The sequence below is a fragment of the Schistocerca serialis genome, chromosome 6 (assembly GCF_023864345.2).
Source record: "Schistocerca serialis cubense isolate TAMUIC-IGC-003099 chromosome 6, iqSchSeri2.2, whole genome shotgun sequence".
Taxonomy (NCBI): domain Eukaryota; kingdom Metazoa; phylum Arthropoda; class Insecta; order Orthoptera; family Acrididae; genus Schistocerca; species Schistocerca serialis.
In genome coordinates, this window is record NC_064643.1 from 595,151,566 (window position 1) to 595,172,324 (window position 20,759).

Below are 20,759 nucleotides of genomic sequence, written 5' to 3' on the forward strand. Positions count from 1 at the left end.
CAGCTTTGCTTCAGATAGGTTCCCCGTCTGAGCTCTTGATATTCATACACCTGCTTCTCTTTTCTCAAAAGTCATCTTCAGTTTTCCTGTACATGGTATCTATCTTTCCTCTGGTACTTAAATCCTTTCATTAGTCTTCGTGCCACTCCTACTTAGCCATTCAGCAGATCTCGTAAATCTCATTTTATAGATGTTTGTATTGCCTTTTGACTGCTTCATTTTCTGCATTTTTATATTTCCTCCTTTCGTCAATTAAGTTCAGTATTTACTGTGTCATCTAAGGATTTCTACTTGGACTTGTCTTTTTACCTGTTTGATCCTCTGCTGTTCTTCACTATTTCATCTCTCGAAGTTACCCATTGGTCTTTTACTGTATTCCTTTCCACTCTTCTTTTCAGTCATTGTCTAATGCTTCCTCTGAAACTCTAAACAACCTCTAATTTGTAGGGAAGCAGTATACTCACGCCTTATAAAATTCACATCAGTCTTTCCATTGTGTGCCAGCCTAGTCCGCTGTAACTAGCTCTGACGTCATAAATGTTGCGGAATATTTTAAAAATCAAGTAAATAACCTGAAACGTTTCTAGCATGTCAGGAGTAATACTAAATCAATATGTGTTTAATATCAGTTCAATAACTTTAACCATTTTCGAAATTTGGACGTTTTTCTGTAAAAATCATTGGCGCAACAGAAAAGAGCTAGAAACTTAAAAATTTATATTTAGATTCCTTTTGCATAATAATTTAGTAGAAACAGTATTCTGGATCTCACAAATTAAAATTTTAGTTGAAAGCCGAAATAATCATAAAGATGTGAGAAGTTTCAACTGAATAACTATAAAACTATATCGATAGCGTATCTCCAAAGGGCAAGTTCAGAGCTCGTGTACTGCGTGTAGTGTAATTAAATTAATTATCTCGCCCAAAATATTTGACTTAAACACGTCAGACTTTTATTATGGTTACTTACCCGTGTGCTGATTGCACATTTAAATTGAGAGCTTCATCGGCCATCAGCAAAGGAAGCAATGATTTATTCGATAACTTAAAGTGGTGCATTACCAGCCCAGCGGCTAGTCGGGAGAGCAGATTTGATCAGGCGTTCTCTTAGCCGTCCGCACCGTGGCTTTATATGTAAGAAAGCTGCGTGAAAAGAAAGAAGGCCCCAGTTCTCTCCAGACGCTGATTAGCTCACGAAAATCATTTGGTGGCCGGAGGAAAGGCCTCGCCTCTGTGTACAAGCCTCTCCTCTCATTTGCGAGGATAGAATGATACGCTTTTGGAGAGAAAGAACTTCGAACTTCTGCTCGCACTTTACAGACAGTTAACATCATTGATTAATCAGATCGAAATATGTAAGGAAAGAAATTTTGGTAACATTTCCGAAGTTTTTGTTGGCTGGAGTTCGCATTCTTTTCCGTAATTGCCTAGAGAGTTTTCGACGATGGCAGAACCAGCACAATTTCTATAATAGCGAGCGTAGACACACTTCTTGGGCAAGCACAGACAGCACCTCATCTTAAGCGGACACCGAGAACTCTTCGCCTTTGGAGCCCAGCGTCTTGCAGAGTTTGGACACACTCGCAATAAGGATGCAAATGCAGTGAGCAGCGTTAAGAGTCCACGGCTGCCACGCTAGTCACACGCTACGACATGTACGTGTGGTAAGAAAATACAGCAGCTGCGCACATCGTGACGAGGGGACCTAGAATTTACTTATTTCCAGATTGTTTTGGCTTAACTGAACTCACACTGGTAGCTAACCTGACTGAGACGAGGGAACTGGTGCTTGCATATAACTTTGAGTCTTATTTCTGGTATGGTCTTCAAACCCAATGATTAGTTACATTGGCAGTCATTGGGTTACGTGGGGACTCTTAATAATTTTATTCGCAATCCTCTTTCCACCCACTCATGCCAAGGTCTTAACATCTTACTGGTTCACCGCGCATTCTACGCTGGTTGTAGATTCAGTCCATGTTTATTAACGACCTTTTGCATTTTTGTAGCAAATTTAGCTTAAGTGTAGCTTTTAGTTTCATTCCTTAACTTGATGAAACTCTTCTTTAATATATCTACGTGAGCTATGGTCCCATTTGTCGTGTTTGATAGGGCAACCCATATTGTCGCCCCAAATTGCAGAAGCTTCCGCTGCTCGACTTTTCAGTAATTAATTTTACATGATTCAATAGGTGGGGCTATCTGTTTACTGATTAGGACATCAGTTACGGGTCTCACTAGCATCATAAGGGTACACTGAGCACCCCCCCCCATAGGCTCACAATGGAATATACGTCATTTCCCAAGACTGAGAAGCAGAGGATAGTAACACTGGCGTGTGCACAGAATACTTGGGCCTGAACTATGCTGCACATAAGTTGTAGGCCCTTTGGCGCCCACTTGCATAGCAAAACAGCCCCCATTGCTGGAGTAACTCGAGCACATTTGTCCAATGGAGTTCTGCTCAGACATAATTGGTTGGAATCATGGTCGTGAAAAAATTTTCTCCCACAGCATTTGACCATCAAGATGATGAGAGGATGCGGAGTGAATTTCAGGTCACCTGACTGACGCCAGTGTGCTAGAGTTAATTCCAAACCTCTCTGCAGGTCCTCTTAGAGTGAGGGGGTGTGGCACTGTTTATGTCCAACCATCGGCTGGATGGGTCGTATGTTCGTCGGCATTCTTTGTGTTGGTCTACAGGAATAGGCTATCTATCATGACGATTATAATGATGCTCATAAGCGACACCACCAACAACACCAAAACAATATCACGACACACTTCACTTGCACTCAACACTGTCAACTAAACGATAGAGTAATAGTTACACACTGCTAAAATGTAAGGCGCCGAGGAAGCCACTCCTTGCTCTTTCTCAACAAACCTTGCAAAATTGCAAGGACAAATGCGAAGGACCACTGTCGACACACCAAGTCACGAGAGCTTCTACTGTCCTTCAAGATGACTATATTTCTTATGTGATCATGACTGCAACAGTTTTACCATTTCCTTGAACTGATTTTTGTGTGTGTTTGTATGTGTATCGCAATCACAACTGATAAATCAAGTGCTCCATAGTTTGCTGTTTTATTATCTTTCGATTTCAATTTTAATCTTAACTGATGGAAGCTAATACATGTGAATCACTTAACGAGAGACAGTAAAACATGCGACTGTAAATTGTGTACTGTACATTGGCAATGCCTTTGCATACTGAAATTATTTTCCAGGTATGAATTCTTGTTTGAAAAGTCTATTTTTCATGACTAGCTTTTGCATATACACTCCTGGAAATGGAAAAAAGAACACATTGACACCGGTGTGTCAGACCCACCATACTTGCTCCGGACACTGCGAGAGGGCTGTACAAGCAATGATCACACGCACGGCACAGCGGACACATCAGGAACCGCGGTGTTGGCCGTCGAATGGCGCTAGCTGCGCAGCATTTGTGCACCGCCGCCGTCAGTGTCAGCCAGTTTGCCGTGGCATACGGAGCTCCATCGCAGTCTTTAACACTGGTAGCATGCCGCGACAGCGTGGACGTGAACCGTATGTGCAGTTGACGGACTTTGAGCGAGGGCGTATAGTGGGCATGCGGGAGGCCGGGTGGACGTACCGCCGAATTGCTCAACACGTGGGGCGTGAGGTCTCCACAGTACATCGATGTTGTCGCCAGTGGTCGGCGGAAGGTGCACGTGCCCGTCGACCTGAGACCGGACCGCAGCGACGCACGGATGCACGCCAAGACCGTAGGATCCTACGCAGTGCCGTAGGGGACCACACCGCCACTTCCCAGCAAATTAGGGACACTGTTGCTCCTGGGGTATCGGCGAGGACCATTCGCAACCGTCTCCATGAAGCTGGGCTACGGTCCCGCACACCGTTAGGCCGTCTTCCGCTCACGCCCCAACATCGTGCAGCCCGCCTCCAGTGGTGTCGCGACAGGCCTGAATGGAGGGACGAATGGAGACGTGTCGTCATCAGCGATGAGAGTCGCTTCTGCCTTGGTGCCAATGATGGTCGTATGCGTGTTTGGCGCCGTGCAGGTGAGCGCCACAATCAGGACTGCATACGACCGAGGCACACAGGGCCAACACCCGGTATCATGGTGTGGGGAGCGATCTCCTACACTGGCCGTACACCACTGGTGATCGTCGAGGGGATACTGAATAGTGCACGGTACATCCAAACCGTCATCGAACCCATCGTTCTACCATTCCTAGACCGGCAAGGGAACTTGCTGTTCCAACAGGACAATGCACGTCCGCATGTATCCCGTGCCACCCAACGTGCTCTAGAAGGTGTAAGTCAACTACCCTGGCCAGCAAGATCTCCGGATCTGTCCCCCATTGAGCATGTTTGGGACTGGATGAAGCGTCGTCTCACGCGGTCTGCACGTCCAGCACGAACGCTGGTCCAACTGAGGCGCCAGGTGGAAATGGCATGGCAAGCCGTTCCACAGGACTACATCCAGCATCTCTACGATCGTCTCCATGGGAGAATAGCAGCCTGCGTTGCTGCGAAAGGTGGATATACACTGTACTAGTGCCGACATTGTGCATGCTCTGTTGCCTGTGTCTATGTGCCTGTGGTTCTGTCAGTGTGATCATGTGATGTATCTGACCCCAGGAATGTGTCAATAAAGTTTCCCCTTCCTGGGACAATGAATTCACGGTGTTCTTATTTCAATTTCCAGGAGTGTAGAAAGAAAGAAATAAAGCTCTACAGATCATGGGTGGATGTAATATTTTAACTTCGGCGACTTACCTGTCACTGTCGTTCCTTGTTGGTTAAACTAGCTTCTCATTTGCTCCCATGGGGCTTAATGGGTTTGGTTACAGACATTGGTCACAACGACTCAAACCCGGAGCGACCACCACAGCAGCTGACAGTACTAAACACTACACCAACATAAAGTGAGTGGCGACCAGTTGTTAAATATAGCGAGAGGAAAAAACTTGAATTTAATGGCTTGGTAGTTCCAATACTGCCATGCTGCTTTAATAATAGAATGGAAGCTCCTGACAAGAAATACAAGTGGTAGGTTTAACACTGTCATTGAACATTAAACATGGTAATTACGTCTAACGCCTATAAAAATTATTGCAAATGTAATTTCGAGTATTCCCCATTAAATTCATAACAATGAATTTAGTTTCAGTCGAATCAGATTATCGCTCCCGATACAAAAACGTGAAGGTGGGAGACTTACTGTAAGTATTTCTTGCTGAACAATTGAAGGGCAGTGGAGTAATGTGCATAATGTTCATAGTCTATAGAGAAAATTGTTGTGTCTATGAGACCTGTCGCTACGCAAAATGACGTTATCGAGGTTGACAGAAGGGAAAGTAGGAAAACATGTTACGGAAAGACGTTGTAACCCAAGCGATAAGTATCCTTTTCACACTGATACATACATTCTACAGTTACGAAATTTTTACTATAAACAGCACTAGGATGACTTTGCAGTAGAGGTAATTGAGCGAAAAGTGACAGAAAGCTAGCCCATTAAAATAGAAACTTGTGAAGAAGAAATGAAATAAAAACTGGCCGATAAGAGACGATTACAATAAGTTATTATGAATGCCAGAACAGAAAAGTCGGAAAGTAGGAGAAATAGTACTTACCGAATTGAACATTCAAACGGACAGTTTCTTAGAAAAATAAATAAATTCCATATGACGGTGTAGATTAGAGTAGCTCATTACTCATTCAATAGCACAGAGTGCTGAATATGAGCTGATTTTCCAGTCAAGAAATGGGATATCAATTTTTTGCTCACATATCAAGAAAAATAAAGATAGTAAAGAAAATCTGTAAAATGTCACAGTTGATCACTTGATTCGATGTCATAAAACAACCATTAAAGTAAATAGGAATTATTAAAGCTTTAATTTATTCTTCTCGTTTAACATATTAACACTTTGTAACAAGAAGACTTCACAACATGCGCCTTACTTTAGAAACATACTTAAACGAAATGTTTCATGCACATCTGATGGCAGAAACGAATTTCTCTTTAATGTACAGTATTTGTAAATCAACTGCCAAGGTAGACTGATCAATACAGATATTCGTACATATTAATGGAGATCTAAAATATCATGAATCAGTCACTTATTTCCTACGAAAAGAACCACAAAATATGTAAACACAATAATTTTCTCGAAGTACGTTACCCATTAACTGAAGTGCCATTTTGATCAGTAAAAGTGATAGAGCATTTTCAATTTAAAAGAAACACAAAGCAGCTGTCGCAGTGCAGAGTGGTAGAATAGGTGCTAAGAGGTCTCGATCTCACCGACATCTGAGACTGAAGTACCCGTCATAATCTTGCCTTCAATGAAGCACAGCTTTCAGTGTTAAAATACTTCAGAAAGTACAGAGCAAATATTAACAAAAACGCGATAGGATGTGCTAACATTTATGACCATCTAAATAGCACTGTCTGCTGCGATTAATAAAGGGTAGGCATATGTAAAACCATAAAATGATTTTACATATGTCAACAGTTAGCCATCACATGGCCAATCTTCAGGCATTGAGGATCCAAAATTTCATCGTGGGCAATACATACGAACAAGACAGGTCTCCAGAGAATATAGTCCTCAAATATGTACAATACAAAAAAAAAATCACATCAGACCTGTACATATAACAATATCGTCTTCACAGATAATAACACACATGGGCATCACATCACGTCACGTCACAATTTTACGCACACACAGATTTTATCAAAATATCCTGCTTTTAACGCTCCCACGTATCACGTGGTAAGTCACTGTAGCAAATAGCATCAGAGTATTTACAGCAACTCATTTGTGAGAAGAGTGTCGCAGTTCCCTTGTTGCCCATAGGCGAAAGTTCCGTCTTCTTGAGAAGTGATTCAGCACGACGAGCACCTGCTTGTATTCAGCACAGGAACTATGTTAGAGGTACAATGGGAATCTGTCGTCACTGATCCTGCTCCTGCCCGGTCGCTACTTGCCGTTGGTCATTTTCTGATCCGTCTCCGGTAGGAGATGTTGACGAGACATGAGCATCCGGCTGCCCCGTATCTCCTTGACCCGGCTGACTCGTCTGCTGTTCCACCCCTACATCTCGGTGCAATGACTTTGAGGAATTAAGCGGCGACTGTGTGGACTCTTCACGTTCACTGGCTGAGATGGTGGTTTGATCTCCGGTTGCGTCAGATGAAGACGTACTCGCCTGTAAAGACTGCGTAAGATCCTCCTCAACCTCTTGTAGACTCTGTGAGACTGTTTGCACGCGAGGCGGGAAAACTTCTTGACTGTCAGCTGCCGGCCCGCGCTGTTCGGAGCCCGCGGACTGCTCTCGCTGCCGTGATGCCGGAGACGCGCTCCCTCCTGCGGCGCCTGTCACCTCACCTTCGGCAGCTGTCGACGATTCCGCCTCCGGAGCAGCAGACGACGGTGGCGGGAGCGACGCCTGAGAACCCTGCTGCAGTGAGGGCGGGGCCTCTTGCTGCGGTGAAGGCGGTGGCGTAGGCGGCGGCTGCTGTTGCTGCTGCTGTTGTTGCTGTTGCTGCTGAGTCCGCAACAGCAGGTGTTGGATATGAGCCTGCTGGAGGATCACTGGCAGCTCGTAATGGTGGAAGAAGTACAGCATCGAATGCTGAAACAAAGCATATAAAAGTAAGTTATCATGACGGAGCAACGTTATGTACTAACAAAATCTTCGCGTGCATGTTTATGGGTACGAAACATATTGACAGAAGTGTGCAGAAAAACAAGTGAATGACACACAGGGTGTAAGAGAGTAACGCTTTAAAAATTAGAGATACTGTAGAGGATGAAATTTTGAAAGTTTTATTATAAGGAATCTGTAGCCGGAAGTGTGAAATAAATTTCCCACATCCACCGCTGGGCTATTGAACATCCACACACTACCTGCACAGAAGGTTACTAGGCGAGATTCTCAGTGAACGTTTGGGCTGAAGTTCTTGGAGAACATTTTGCTGGACCACACATCTGCTCATATCGTTTGAATGGTGCATGGTATCTCAAGTTTCTGGAGAATGCCTTCAGTTAAGTTGTGGAGGATGTTCCCTAGCAACTGTGCGCCAGTCTGTGGTTTAGAGCCGGCCGCGGTGGTCTAGCGGTTCTGGCGCTGCAGTCCGGAACCGCGGGACTGCTACGGTCGCAGGTTCGAATCCTGCCTCGGGCATGGGTGTGTGTGATGTCCTTAGGTTAGTTAGGTTTAAGTAGTTCTAAGTTCTAGGGGACTTATGACCTAAGATGTTGAGTCCCATAGTGCTCAGAGCCATTTGAACCATTTTTGTGGTTTAGAACGATGGTCATCCAGCACACTTTGATTGTCAGACCAAGGCATCTCTCACGACCAACTTCAGGTAGAAAATAGTTGAAAGCGGATTGGGTCAAATGGTTCAAATGGCTCTGAGCACTATGAGACTTAACTTCTGAGGTCATCAATCCCCTAGAACTTAGAACTAATTAAAGCTAAAGAACCTAAGGACATCACACACACCCATGCCCGTGGCAGGATTCGAACCTGCGACCGTAGCGGTCGCGCGGTTCCAGACTGTGGCGCCTAGAACCGCTCGGCAACCCCGGCCGGCGAAAGGGGATTCCCAGTCCCCTGGCCTTTGCACTCCGCTGACCTCACCCCTCTTGACTTCTTCCTCGGGGGGGGGGGGGTGGGGGGGGGGGGGGGTGGTTGTTGTTACGTAAAGTCCCTTGTGTACTCAACACAGTAGGAATAGCATCTGAGGTAACTGAGCGCATCTTTACAGCGTATGATACCATCAGACCAGACCACGAAATAGTAAAGAGAATGAAACGGGGCATTGTTCGTCGTTGCACATTATGCAACGACGCTGCTCGTCATCACACTGAACATTTACTCTACGTCAGCACAGGTTCGGTTTACAGTATTCGATTGTACTGTATTATCAATAAACGTTTTCTAAAATACAGTATTGTTGTGTTTCATTTGGACTACCAAAGCGTAGAAAATGCATACTGTGTATAAATTTTATTTCACATTTCCGGCTGCACGTTCCTTACATAAAGAAGGTCTAAATCAGATCATCTACATTTGCCAAATTTTTAAAACGTTATCCTACTACACCTTGCACAAAAAGAAGCTGTAACGTAACACCAAAAACTGTGCGGCAAATCAACCTAAGGACAAAATTTGTTGGCACGAGTCATGATTACATACTCCACAGGAATAAATTCACGTCTTCCAGATTTCAGGCATTTCCACAAGTTTTGCTGATGACATGTGACGCCTGATCACCACCCCAACAAAAAAAAAAAAAAGAGATCAACGATATGGATCACAAATGAAGCTGAAGGAACAGTAAGCAAGTAATCAGCCCGTAAAAATGAGACTACTATTCCTTCTGACCGTATGAAAGATCTATTCCGCAGAACAGTTTTGTCATCTACCAGCTTTAGCTTCATTCCTTGGTTATTATACACCAATACAATTATTATACAATCAGGTCTCACAACAATTTCATTCATTTCAGAGCTCGTCTGTTTTCGGCTCGTCAGTCATCCTCAGGTGACAACTGCTCACGTGCGGGAATCAATAAAAATTGTTGCACAGTACCAAGAAAATTTTTGAAAAATCATGACTCGACACAATGGCTGCACGTCGGAACTACTAGTTCCGGTCAAACCGACCGTCCTCAGCTATATATATATATATATATATATATATATAAAGGAGGGGGAACATTAATTTCAGGACATGCGACCAATCAAAAATGGTTAAAATGACTCTGAGCACTATGGGACTTAAGATCTGAGGTCATCAGTCCCCTAGAACTTAAAACTACTTAAACCTAACTAACCTAAGGACATCACTCACATCCATGTCCGAGGCAGGATTCGAACCAGCGACCGTAGCAGTCGCGCGGTTCCGGACTGAAGCGCCTAGAACCGCTCGGCCACCGCGGCCGGCCCCGACCAATCACCATCATTTATAATTATATCGACTTTACATTTTAACTGTAATAACACTGTAAAAATCGGAAGAGAATCTGATATATTCGAATGTATTTACACCTTGAGTGCCATGGTCAAAATGAGTAAACTGCAAGCCATGTTAAGCGCTTCAGACAGTTTGATTCGTCATCTCATTTGTAGTCCATCTATACCACCGAAACTTTAAAAAATTCTTGATGGAAAAGTGGAGCCTATATGTTATCTCGTAGTTGGCGTCGAGAGTTCAGCTCGGACGCCAAGTACGAGATAACTCGTTATCACAATCAGTCACAAGCTTGCGTATTTCGAATGATGTTCGACAATACGATACATGTCTTTGTTGTAACTGTATTAGTAGTTGTTCAGTCTTCGTTGTAGATGATTCACACCAGTATCGTTACCTGCGTTCAATTTTCCTCGTAAACTGGCTAGTAATAAGAAATTGAGTGAACAGCTAGCTAACGTGAACGAATTGGAATGGGACGAGTTTATGGACAAATTCTCGGATTGTGGAAAACTCTGCCAACCATCTCCACTTGAGTATTCAAGTGAGGACTCATATGCAGATAACAGTGAATGTAATGGAGAACACAAGCAGGTTGGTCCATTAGCATGCACTACGTACAACACTGATGAGTAGAGTGACATTCCTCAAGATGCACCAGATATGGGATTGAAATTAGACAAACAAAATTTAGATGCCAGTGGACTTATCGATTCTTTTTTCCCTCCCGGAAGAGTTCCAAAAAAATGGTTCAAATGGTTCTGAGCACTGTGGGACTCAACTTCTGAGGTCATTAGTCCCCTAGAACTTAGAACTAGTTACACCTAACTAACATAAGGACATCACAAACATCCATGCCCGAGGCAGGATTCGAACCTGCGACCGTAGCGGTCTTGCGGTTCCAGACTGCAGCGCCTTTAACCGCACGGCCACTTCGGCCGGCCCGAAGAGTTCCTAATGTCTTTATGCGAGAAAACAAATCTATATGCAAGCCAGGAAGCAAAAAAACGTAGGAGGAGAAGATCCACCAGGCTCTCGAGATGGAGAGAGAGAGGTATGTTGTGGAAATGAAAGTATTTCTGGGGCTGTTGGTGCACATGAGACATTGTTGTTCTGCACTGAGAGAACATTACTGGGATACAAAACCTTTTCACGTCCCATTTTGGAGATCTGTTACGAGTAAAAATAGATTTCAGCTGTTACTGGGATCTCTACACTTCTCAGACAACTCATTGCAATCCAGTGACTGACTCTACAGAATTAGATCAGTTTTGGACAATTTCAATAGCATCATGAGCAATAATTACGTTCCAGGGAAGAATCTGTGCATTGACGAATCAATGGTTTCGTGGCGTGGCCGTCTGTCTTTTAAGGCAGTATACCAAGAACAAGAAACACAAGTGTGGTGTAAAACTTTATGAATCTAATGGAGTGGTTCCCAAAATAAATATCTACTATAGCAAACCACAGGAGAAGGCAGAGATGGGTCATGCATTAGAATTTGTTTCACACCTGAAGGAAGTTTTGTTGAACAAGGAATATGGTCTTTTTTATATGTACAATTTTTGTAATTCTGTATCACAAAACTGTTGTCGACTTACATAAACTATGTGTGTGGAGTATTACGTAACAACAGAAAGGAAAACCTAAAATCGTTAGTTACTATGAAACTGAAGAAAGGTCAGATGGCGCGAAAAGATGACACCGTTGTTGTTTGCAAATGGAAGGACAAAAGGGAAGCCCTGAGCATTTCTCATAAGCGCCGTTCCGAAATGGTCGAAGTTCGCAATAAAACGGCAAAGTTGCCTTGAAACCAAACATAGTCAGAAACTACAACAACGGAATGGCAGGTGTCAATCGGTCAGAACAAACGCTGTTGTATTATTCAGCACTGCTACTAACTCATAGATGGCCGAAAAAGCTTGCTCTACAAATAATGGAAATTTATCTGCATAATGCCCATCAGTTTTATAGTCAAGCAGCAGGGAAGGAGTATCAAGTCTCTAGCTTTGAGAGAAAAATTTATTCAGGCTTTGACTGGGGATAAGATTCCAGACACTCAGAAGAAAACCAGGACAGGTGGCAGCTTTCATTATTTAGAGAAAAAAAGTGCGGTCAACAAAGCCGCGCACGAAACAAAACAAACGCCTGAATCGTGGTATTTCTGTCCCATTTATGAAGAAAATCAGGTTCTTTGCGTGGAAGAGAGCTTCAACATATATTATCGTAAAAAAAAACCTTTATTTTCATTACCATTAGTGACACATGTATATATTTTACGTCTAAAGCTAAAATATTTGTATGAACTTTTGTACGCATTTTTATGTTAGTTTTTCCCATGCGTGAAAATAAAAATTCTGTTCCACCACGGCCAGAAAATTTACTATACCTGTCCCTGACGCCCAAGACCCGTAAATCGTACATATTTGCTACGAGTCAACTAGCAATGGGCGCAGCGGCGAGGTCGTCAGGTACGAAATAACTTTTAGACTGGCAGTCAACGTGTCGAGCAATAAGTTGACCGGCTGTAGGACAAGGTCAGAGTAGCCTCGCAAACATATCGCATATTGCATAATACACACCGTTGATCTACATGGGAATGAGCATGATTATAGATACGAACTGTAATTAACGTCTTCTTACACGCCTGAGGATAGTCTGTTTTACGGAAACTAGTAGTTTTAAGATATTGATAAACTGTTGTTGTGTCAAATAATTTGTCAAAGTATTTAAAATATGTAAATCATCAACTGTTTAAAATAGATCACGCACCGCTATTTGAGACCATTTTTGTTGACGACGGATGCTGGCAGTTCGTTGCTCAGCGCAGCACAATAAAATTATTACACACAAGTGATGAACACAAAACAATAAATTATTATGATGTTGATGTGTTTATAACAACAACCATGAATATGACACACACACACACACACACACACACACACACACACACACACACACGCACACACCACGCGGTCAGAGAGGGCCTGTGGGGGAGGGTGGTACAAGAGGGGTATGGTCACTGCATGTACCACATTCTTCTATTTACTGGTTACGTCACAATAGGCGGTCCTCAGTGTACCACCCTTTGGAGTCAGGAGACTTTCTATCACAATTGCGCTTTGTTTAAGGTTTTTCATTCACTAACCTGTTTTAGGTACACATGAAAGGGCGTTGGTTTACGCCGTCTGTCAGCCTAACCACTTCACCTTTGTAATGTATTTATACAAGCCTCGGAGTTCAGTACAACTGGCGTTGGAATTTTTATCGAAATTTTTTATATTATTTACCTTTCAGATACGATACTAGTAATGGAAGGGTTATATCTGTTTATCGTAAATCGAAGGGATATTTAACGTCTCGTCCACAGCATAGCTATTAGATATAGATCGTAGACTGTATTCGTCAGAGGAGGAGGAAAAGAATTTTTTCAAAAAGACTCCACCATAATGCTCGGGAAAACAGAGAGAAATTTCTAAGAAAAACTTTTTCCGTACGCTGATATGGACCCAGTGCCTCCCCATTATGAGAGCAGCGTCTTAATCAACACATCACACTGCTCGATCGTAAATTTCGGAAGTGAGTGGAACAGGTACGAACAATGCTCAGTAGCTCGTGCATGTGGACTTGTGACGATCAAAACGGTTGTTAAACAATATAAAGACATTCGTTGTTTGTCTAGCTGACAACACTGGGAGCTTTGACGTAGTATTAATCGTGAAGTGTGTGCAACTGGCAATTCTTTTGTGTTTTTTCCCCAGAACCTTCATGCATGGACGTGGCCTGTCTTTGAAATACATTTCTAGAGCTGAAGAAAACTAATTACAGCAATTAGTCTACCTCTCTTCAGAATTAACGTACGTGATGGTCGATTTTTAATTTTGCTTCAGGTAGGGACTGCAAGTGAATAGGGGTGGAATACACACCAGAAGACTCTTTACTAACGTTTACTCCTCCACCAACCGAACAGCAACACAAAACATTCTGTTCCATTTAAGCGAATCCATCGAGTATGCTGCAGAAAAGGCGCCGTATCGGAAGAAACGCCCGCAAGGCGAGAGCATCACATCTCCCTCGAAGTGAATAACCGAGCATACAGGATTACAAGCGCAGCAGCCGTGCAAGAAAACGCCGTTGTGGGCTGGCAGCCGCGGGCAACAAGCCGACGAATTATTTTGCATAGTGAAGCATTTTAATCTTGGTGGCTGCTCAATATGCAGATGAGGCTGCGTCGGCGGCGGTCAGGCGGGCGTCTACCACCAGAGTCTGGTGCTGAGGGTAAAGGGAGTGAGAGGGGGGAAGTGGAGAGGACGGAAGAACAGTCAGACAGCGCGCGGGCCGCGGAAGCTACAGGGAGGGAGGCGGTCTCTTCGCTTAATCCCAACAGCGTCACACTCCTCAACAAATTAACAACTCTGACAGGAAGCCCAAGCACTTCACATGAACAATGGAGTGAACCAAACGCCTCACTGGCACTGTACGAAGCGAAGTCAAAGTTTTAATTATCACCTCCAAAAAATTAGTATTTATTTTGCAACCTGTATTTCTGGCGAGCTGAAATCTCACGCCACAGTGCCAAAAGACAAAACCAGACGATGGAACCAAAAGAGGAATATCAGAAGGCAGTTCCTTTCCTGCATTTGAAGCAGCACATTGATTCAGCTCTCCATGCTCTCATGTCTTAAAATAGGTTTCTTCGAGATGACAATCACAACTCGTAGCTCGAATCTTATGTTTAGACAGTTTATCTGATAAATGAGTTCACGAAGTCTGTAGCTATTGGGTTGGCATATTAGTTCGTTCCGTTTTTCCACGAGTTTAATAAACACAACAGATACACATAACAGAGACCTTTGAACATCAATAATATGTTCTCCTTCACTATTTACAACGGTCTGTCAACGTTGGGGTGTCTTTCCGACTCCGTTACTGTAGAAACCACGTAGTTTTGAGGCGACGAACTCGTCGAGCCATGTTCGGAACGCATTTTCATCCACAAAGGAAATTGTTTGGAGGTTGCTCGATAGAGCGCGGAAAAGGTGTACTTGAGGACGCAAGATCTGGTGAAGAAGGTGGATGCGGAATGACTTCCTAGCCCAACTTATGTATATTGTTTTTTGTCAGTCTAGCAGCAGGTGGGCGGGCGTTACAGTGGAGTAAAATCACTTCAGGCAGTCTTCCTGGTTGTCGTCGTTCTTGGATTGCGACAGCAAGACGTCTCAGTTGTTGACAATGAATGTCAGCAGTGATGTTTGCACCTCAGAGAAGCTATTTGTAGTACACCATACCATCGGCGTTCCACCAGATGCATAACATTGTCTTTTGTGGATGTGCTCAGGTCTTGGTAGGGGAGTTGCTGCTTTGTTTCCGCTCAACCATTTCCTTCTCTTTCCTTATGTTAGCATAAATACACCATTCCTCAACACCAGTAACACTACAGGATAGGAATGGCCGGCGTTGTTCACGAGTCATTTGATGACGAGCAAGCAGAGATGCACATAAGGCCCACCCGCAGATTTTTGTGATTTTGGCTTGGAGCATGCCGTAGCCATACACCACATTTTTTAATCTTCCTCATGATGGAACGATCATTGTACATAACATCTGCCAGTTCTCGAGTAGACTGACGTGGGCAATAGTGGATTAATGCGTTTAAACGATATTCATCAAACTCCGAAGGTCATCCTGATCGTGGGAAGTAACTAATGTCAAAACGATTCCCCTTAAAACAAGAAATCCATTTCCTTGTCGTGCTCTGTCCAACGGCATTTTCCCCATACAGGTCGCAAATGTTTCTGTTGCCCCCGCTGCTGTCACCGTCTACTGAACGGAAACAAGAATATTTTGGAAATGTTCCGATTTCTCCACCTGGCACTCCATTTTCAAAAAGCGTTTACAGCTTCACTTACTATCTCAGAATGACAAAATTGCAATATGTCAACTCAGACAGCAACAGTGAACTATTAATAAAGGGTGACAATCGTCAAATAAACCCATAAACCAATGGCCCTATGAGGGCAATTAGACACATGATTACGCCCCTCTTGACTATCAGTTACCATACCAATAGAAATCTGTCATTTAATCATGGGCAGAATCTTTAAGACACAGCTTTATAAACATAAAATCACAATCTCTGCATTGGATGCATTAGTTTATATACTGGCAATCTTACAGTTGTCAGATGTCATTACTCACAAAAGACAAGAAACTGACGAGGGAACTATTTTCTTTCAGGAACGAAAAATCAATCAAAATTGTAGCACAAAAGTAGGTGCCTGGTGGATCGCTAACAAAAATCGTACGGATCGGCTACCTCGCAATCCAACAGAATCTCCCAGTCATTGCAGTAGTAGTTTTCACGTCAACCATACATACAATATTGCTCTCAGTTTTAGCAAAACTGGTAATTTGTTGATTTTAGGCTCCATGAACCTGGCAGCTAGATTAATAGCAGTGATAACTTTCAGTATGAAAAATTGCTTACCAACGTACTTAAATAGCAAAAATAAATACATGTATTGACTTGGTGAAGACAGAACAGGCAGAACCCTATTCTCTTACGTTATACGAAGACGTCGCCAAAGACGACATAATATAATAATAATAATAATAATAATAATAATAAAACTATAATGGCTATGGTTTAACGATCTATATATGACTTGCGTCTTTAGAAAATCGAAACGATGTTACCAACCAATTAAGATCAAAACAAGATATTAGTAACAGGATAGATTTTTCAGCTTGAGTGAATTACACTTAAGGATAACAGACTGCATGAACCAGCCTTCGACCAGCATCCAAAAACATACACTGAGGTGACAGAAGTCATAGTATAGCTCCCAATATTGTGTCGGACCTACTTTTGTTCCGCGTAGAAACTCGATATGGTATGGCCTCAACAAGTTGTTGGAAGTCCCCTGCACAAATACTGAGTCATGCTGCCTCTATACCCGGCCATAATTGCGAAAGTGTTGCCGGTGCAAGATGCTGTGCACGAAATGAGCTGTCTATTATGTCCCATTATTGTTCAATGGGATTCATGTCGAGCGATCTGGGTGATCAAATCATTCGCTCGAACTGTCCACAATGTTGTTAAGATCGCGAACAATTGTAGTACAGTGACACGTAGTATTGTCATCCATAAAAATCCCATATTTGCTAGGGAACATTAAGTACACGAATGGTCTCCAAGTAGCTGAACATAACCATTTCCAGTAAATGATCGCTTCAATTGGATCAGACTACCCAGTCCATTCCACATAACAAAATCTACAACATTATGGAGCCATCACCAGATTGCACAGTACCTCGTTGACAAATTAGATCTGTGGCTTCGTGGAGCCTGTGCCATACTCTAACCGTACCAATAGCTCTTACCAACTGAAGTTGGAACTCACCTGACCAGGCCACTGTTTTCCAATTGACTTAGAGTCCAACCGATATGGTCACGATCTCAGGAGGGGCGCTACAGGCGATATCGTGCTGTTAGCAAAGTCACTCGCGTCGGTTCGTCTGCTGCCATAGACAATTAACGCCAAATTTCGATGCACTGTCGTAACGAATACGTTCGATTTAAGTCCCACATTGATTTGTGCACTTATTTCACGCAGTGTTGTTTGTTTGTTGGTACTGACAACTCTATGCAAACGCTGTGAGGACGCGGCGTGAGTCGTGCTTGGGTAGCTCAGTTGGTAGAACACTTGCCCGCGAAAGGCAAAGGTCCCGAGTTCGAGTCTCGGTCCGGCACACAGTTTTAATCTGCCAGGAAGTTTCAACTCTATGCAAATGCCGCTGCTCTCGGTCGTTAAGTGAAGACCATCGGCTACTGCGCTGCCCGTCTTCAGAGGAAATGCATGATATTCCCGGCACACTCTTGAGACTGTGGATCTCGGAATACTGAATTACCTAACGATTTTCGAAATGAAATGCCCAATGCGTCTTGCTGCAACTACCATTCCGAGTTCAAAGCCTGTTAATTCTCATCGTGGGCCATAATCACGTCGGGAACCTTTCCACATTAATCACCTGAATACAAATGACAAACCCGCCAATGTACCGTCCCCTTACACGTTGTGTACGTGATACTACCGCCATCTGGATACGTGCATATCGCTATCCCATGATTTTTGTCATCTTGCTGTATAACGTGCTTAACATACACATTGTTACGATACCTTCATCGTAAGAAGGGCCCGTGCTTCATACACGCATTGTTATGATACCTTCATCGTAAGAAGGGCACGGGACATCCAGCAGTGTGCAATCTTAGCGTCTGCTATATAATATCCCACTACCGTGCAAAACAGATACCCGCTGGACAGCCCTACAGAAAACACACATTCAACCCGCCTATGACAACAGTAGCAGGTGTCGTACAGACGTAAGGCGGAAACTGTTCAAGTTTCCATCAGGTACGGCGCGCCAGCTGGAACGTAACGGACCATTTAGGAGCGAGCCAAACAGCTCTCGAGGCGCTGCGTGTAATGGGCGACCAACGGTAAACGCTGCCGATGTCGCACGGCTGAGTGAAGAGCGCGGAGTGGAGGAGACCGAACGGCCCGCATTTCACGCCCCGCAGCCAGAAGCAAGTGACCGCGAGGACCGCGGCGCTGGCCTGGGGTGCGCCATGCATATGCAGAGCAGGGCGTAGCGCGGGCAGCAGATAACGCCGGCCGCCGCAGCCCTAGCGCCGCGCCGCTCCGCCAGCAGTTGCTGCTGCTTCAGGCTCCAGTTAACAATATGTTAATCACGATGCCGCAGCCACACGACGTCTTGTTCCCAGCGGTAGAACGGGGACGTGCCAAGATATCTTAACTCAAACAACAAGGGCATTGCTCTCCGTTAATATAGTGACACCTCGAAGGCGTCACGCAACAAACGTCAAACCGACACGCACTGTAGTGCTCTACGCTTCGTTACGCAAATGATTAGCAAGTCAGCGCTGCCGTAAAGGCAGGCACGTGTAACGCCATCTACGTACGTTCTATACGCTATACCGGGCGATTCGGCTGCCCTTGCCGCCGACGTTTTATGCACAGCGCAGTGATATAGCCGGATTTCATAAAACAGGCGCGAGGTTTTCAGATCATCTCGCTCGCTACGTGCAAACTATTAGTCCTATACAAAAAAACGAAAAGGACCGTCTTGTGGAAAATTTAACGTTCCAAAATCTAGGGTGATTTGGAACTACTGGTCTGAATTGGAACACCGTTTCCGGCCGCTGTGGCCAAGCGGTTCTAGGCGCTTCAGTCCGGAACCGCGCTGCTGCTACGTCGCAGGTACGAATCCTGCCTCGGACATGGATGTGTGTGATGTCGTTAGGTTAGTTAGGTTTAAGTAGTTCTAAGTCTAGGTGGCTGATGACCTCAGATGTTAAGTCCCGTAGTGTTAGAGCCATTCGAATTTTTTGGAACACCGTGTCCTTTTCAACAAGTCATCTTTTCTGAGGAGAGACACTTTCGGTGTAAATAATGGAAATTGTCCCTCACAGTGGCCAGAGATACTGGGTGTTACAGTGATACAAAAAACGTGTGTGTCAAAGATTATACAGGGTGTTACAAAAAGGTACGGTCAAACTTTCAGGACACATTCCTCACACACAAATAAAGAAACGATGTTATGTGGACATGTGTCCGGAAACGCTTAATTTCCATGTTAGAGCTCATTTTAGTTTCGGTCAGTATGTACTGTACTTCCTCGATTCACCGCCATGATTTCATACGGGATACTCTACCTGTGCTGCTAGAACATGTGCCTTTACAAGTACGACACAACATGTGGTTCATGCACGATGGAGCTCCTGCACATTTCAGTCGAAGTGTTCTGACGCTTCTCAGTAACAGATTCGCTGACCTATGGATTGGTAGAGGAGGACCAATTCCATGGCCTCCACGCTCTCCTGACTTCAACCCTCTTGACTTTCATTTATGGGGGCATTTGAAAGCTCTTGTGTACGCAACCCCAGTACCAAATGTAGAGACTCTTCGTGCTCGTATTGTGGACGGTTGTGATACAATACGCAATTCTCCAGGGCTGCATCAGCGCATCAGGGATTCCATGCGATGGAGGGTGGATGCATGTATCCTCGCTAACGGAGGACATTTTGAACGTTTCCTGTAACAAAGTGTTTGAAGTCACGCTGGTACGTTCTGTTGCTGTGTTTTTCCATTCCATGATTAATGTGATTTGAAGAGAAGTAATAAAATGAGCTCTAACATGGAAAGTAAGCGTTTCCGGACACATGTCCACATAACATATTTTCTTTCTTTGTGTGTGAGGAATGTTTCCTGAAAGTTTGGCCGTACCTTTTTGTAGCACCCTGTGTATATATATAAATGTGTGTGTGTGTGTGTGTGTGTGTGTATGTATGTTTTACACAGGGAGATGGACTCTTCCCATTACTTTTTAACTGTGTTTTGGAAAAGGTGATTACAGAACTGCGAGAACAAAAGTCGAGTCAAAATGTAAATAAATTAATCAAGTTAGGCAGAAGTAATATCACAGTAGATTGCCTCGACTCTGCAGATGATGTGGCAATTTTAATTAGGCATATTACTACAGCTCAAAAACAAATTAAAATTCTTAAAGAAGTTGGGGGGAAAGTAGGACTACACATATCATTCGAAAAAACGGAATATATGGCATGCAACAAACACCTAGGTTTTTGAACACAAAATATGGAAAAATAAAAAGTATTTCTCAGTTTAAATACTTGGGGGGAAATCACACAAGTAAACGGCCTGGAAAAAGCTGCAGACGAA

General features: G+C 43.8%; 1 protein-coding gene across 6 annotated transcripts in view; it reads right to left on the minus strand.

Annotated features, from left to right (window-relative positions):
• Positions 1-5,904: 5,904 nt before the first annotated feature.
• Positions 5,905-20,759, minus strand: part of LOC126484626 (membralin) — a 507,394-nt gene continuing 492,539 nt past the window's right edge. For 3 of the 6 annotated variants that reach the window (XM_050108214.1, XM_050108213.1, XM_050108210.1), the window contains exon 14: positions 5,906-7,644. In XM_050108214.1, the coding sequence (XP_049964171.1) occupies positions 6,964-7,644 (681 nt within the window). In that variant the 3' untranslated portion in view covers positions 5,906-6,963. Of the gene's footprint in view, positions 7,645-20,759 lie in introns of all 6 variants that reach the window. The other 3 variants (XM_050108212.1, XM_050108215.1, XM_050108211.1) reach the window with 2 other exon arrangements.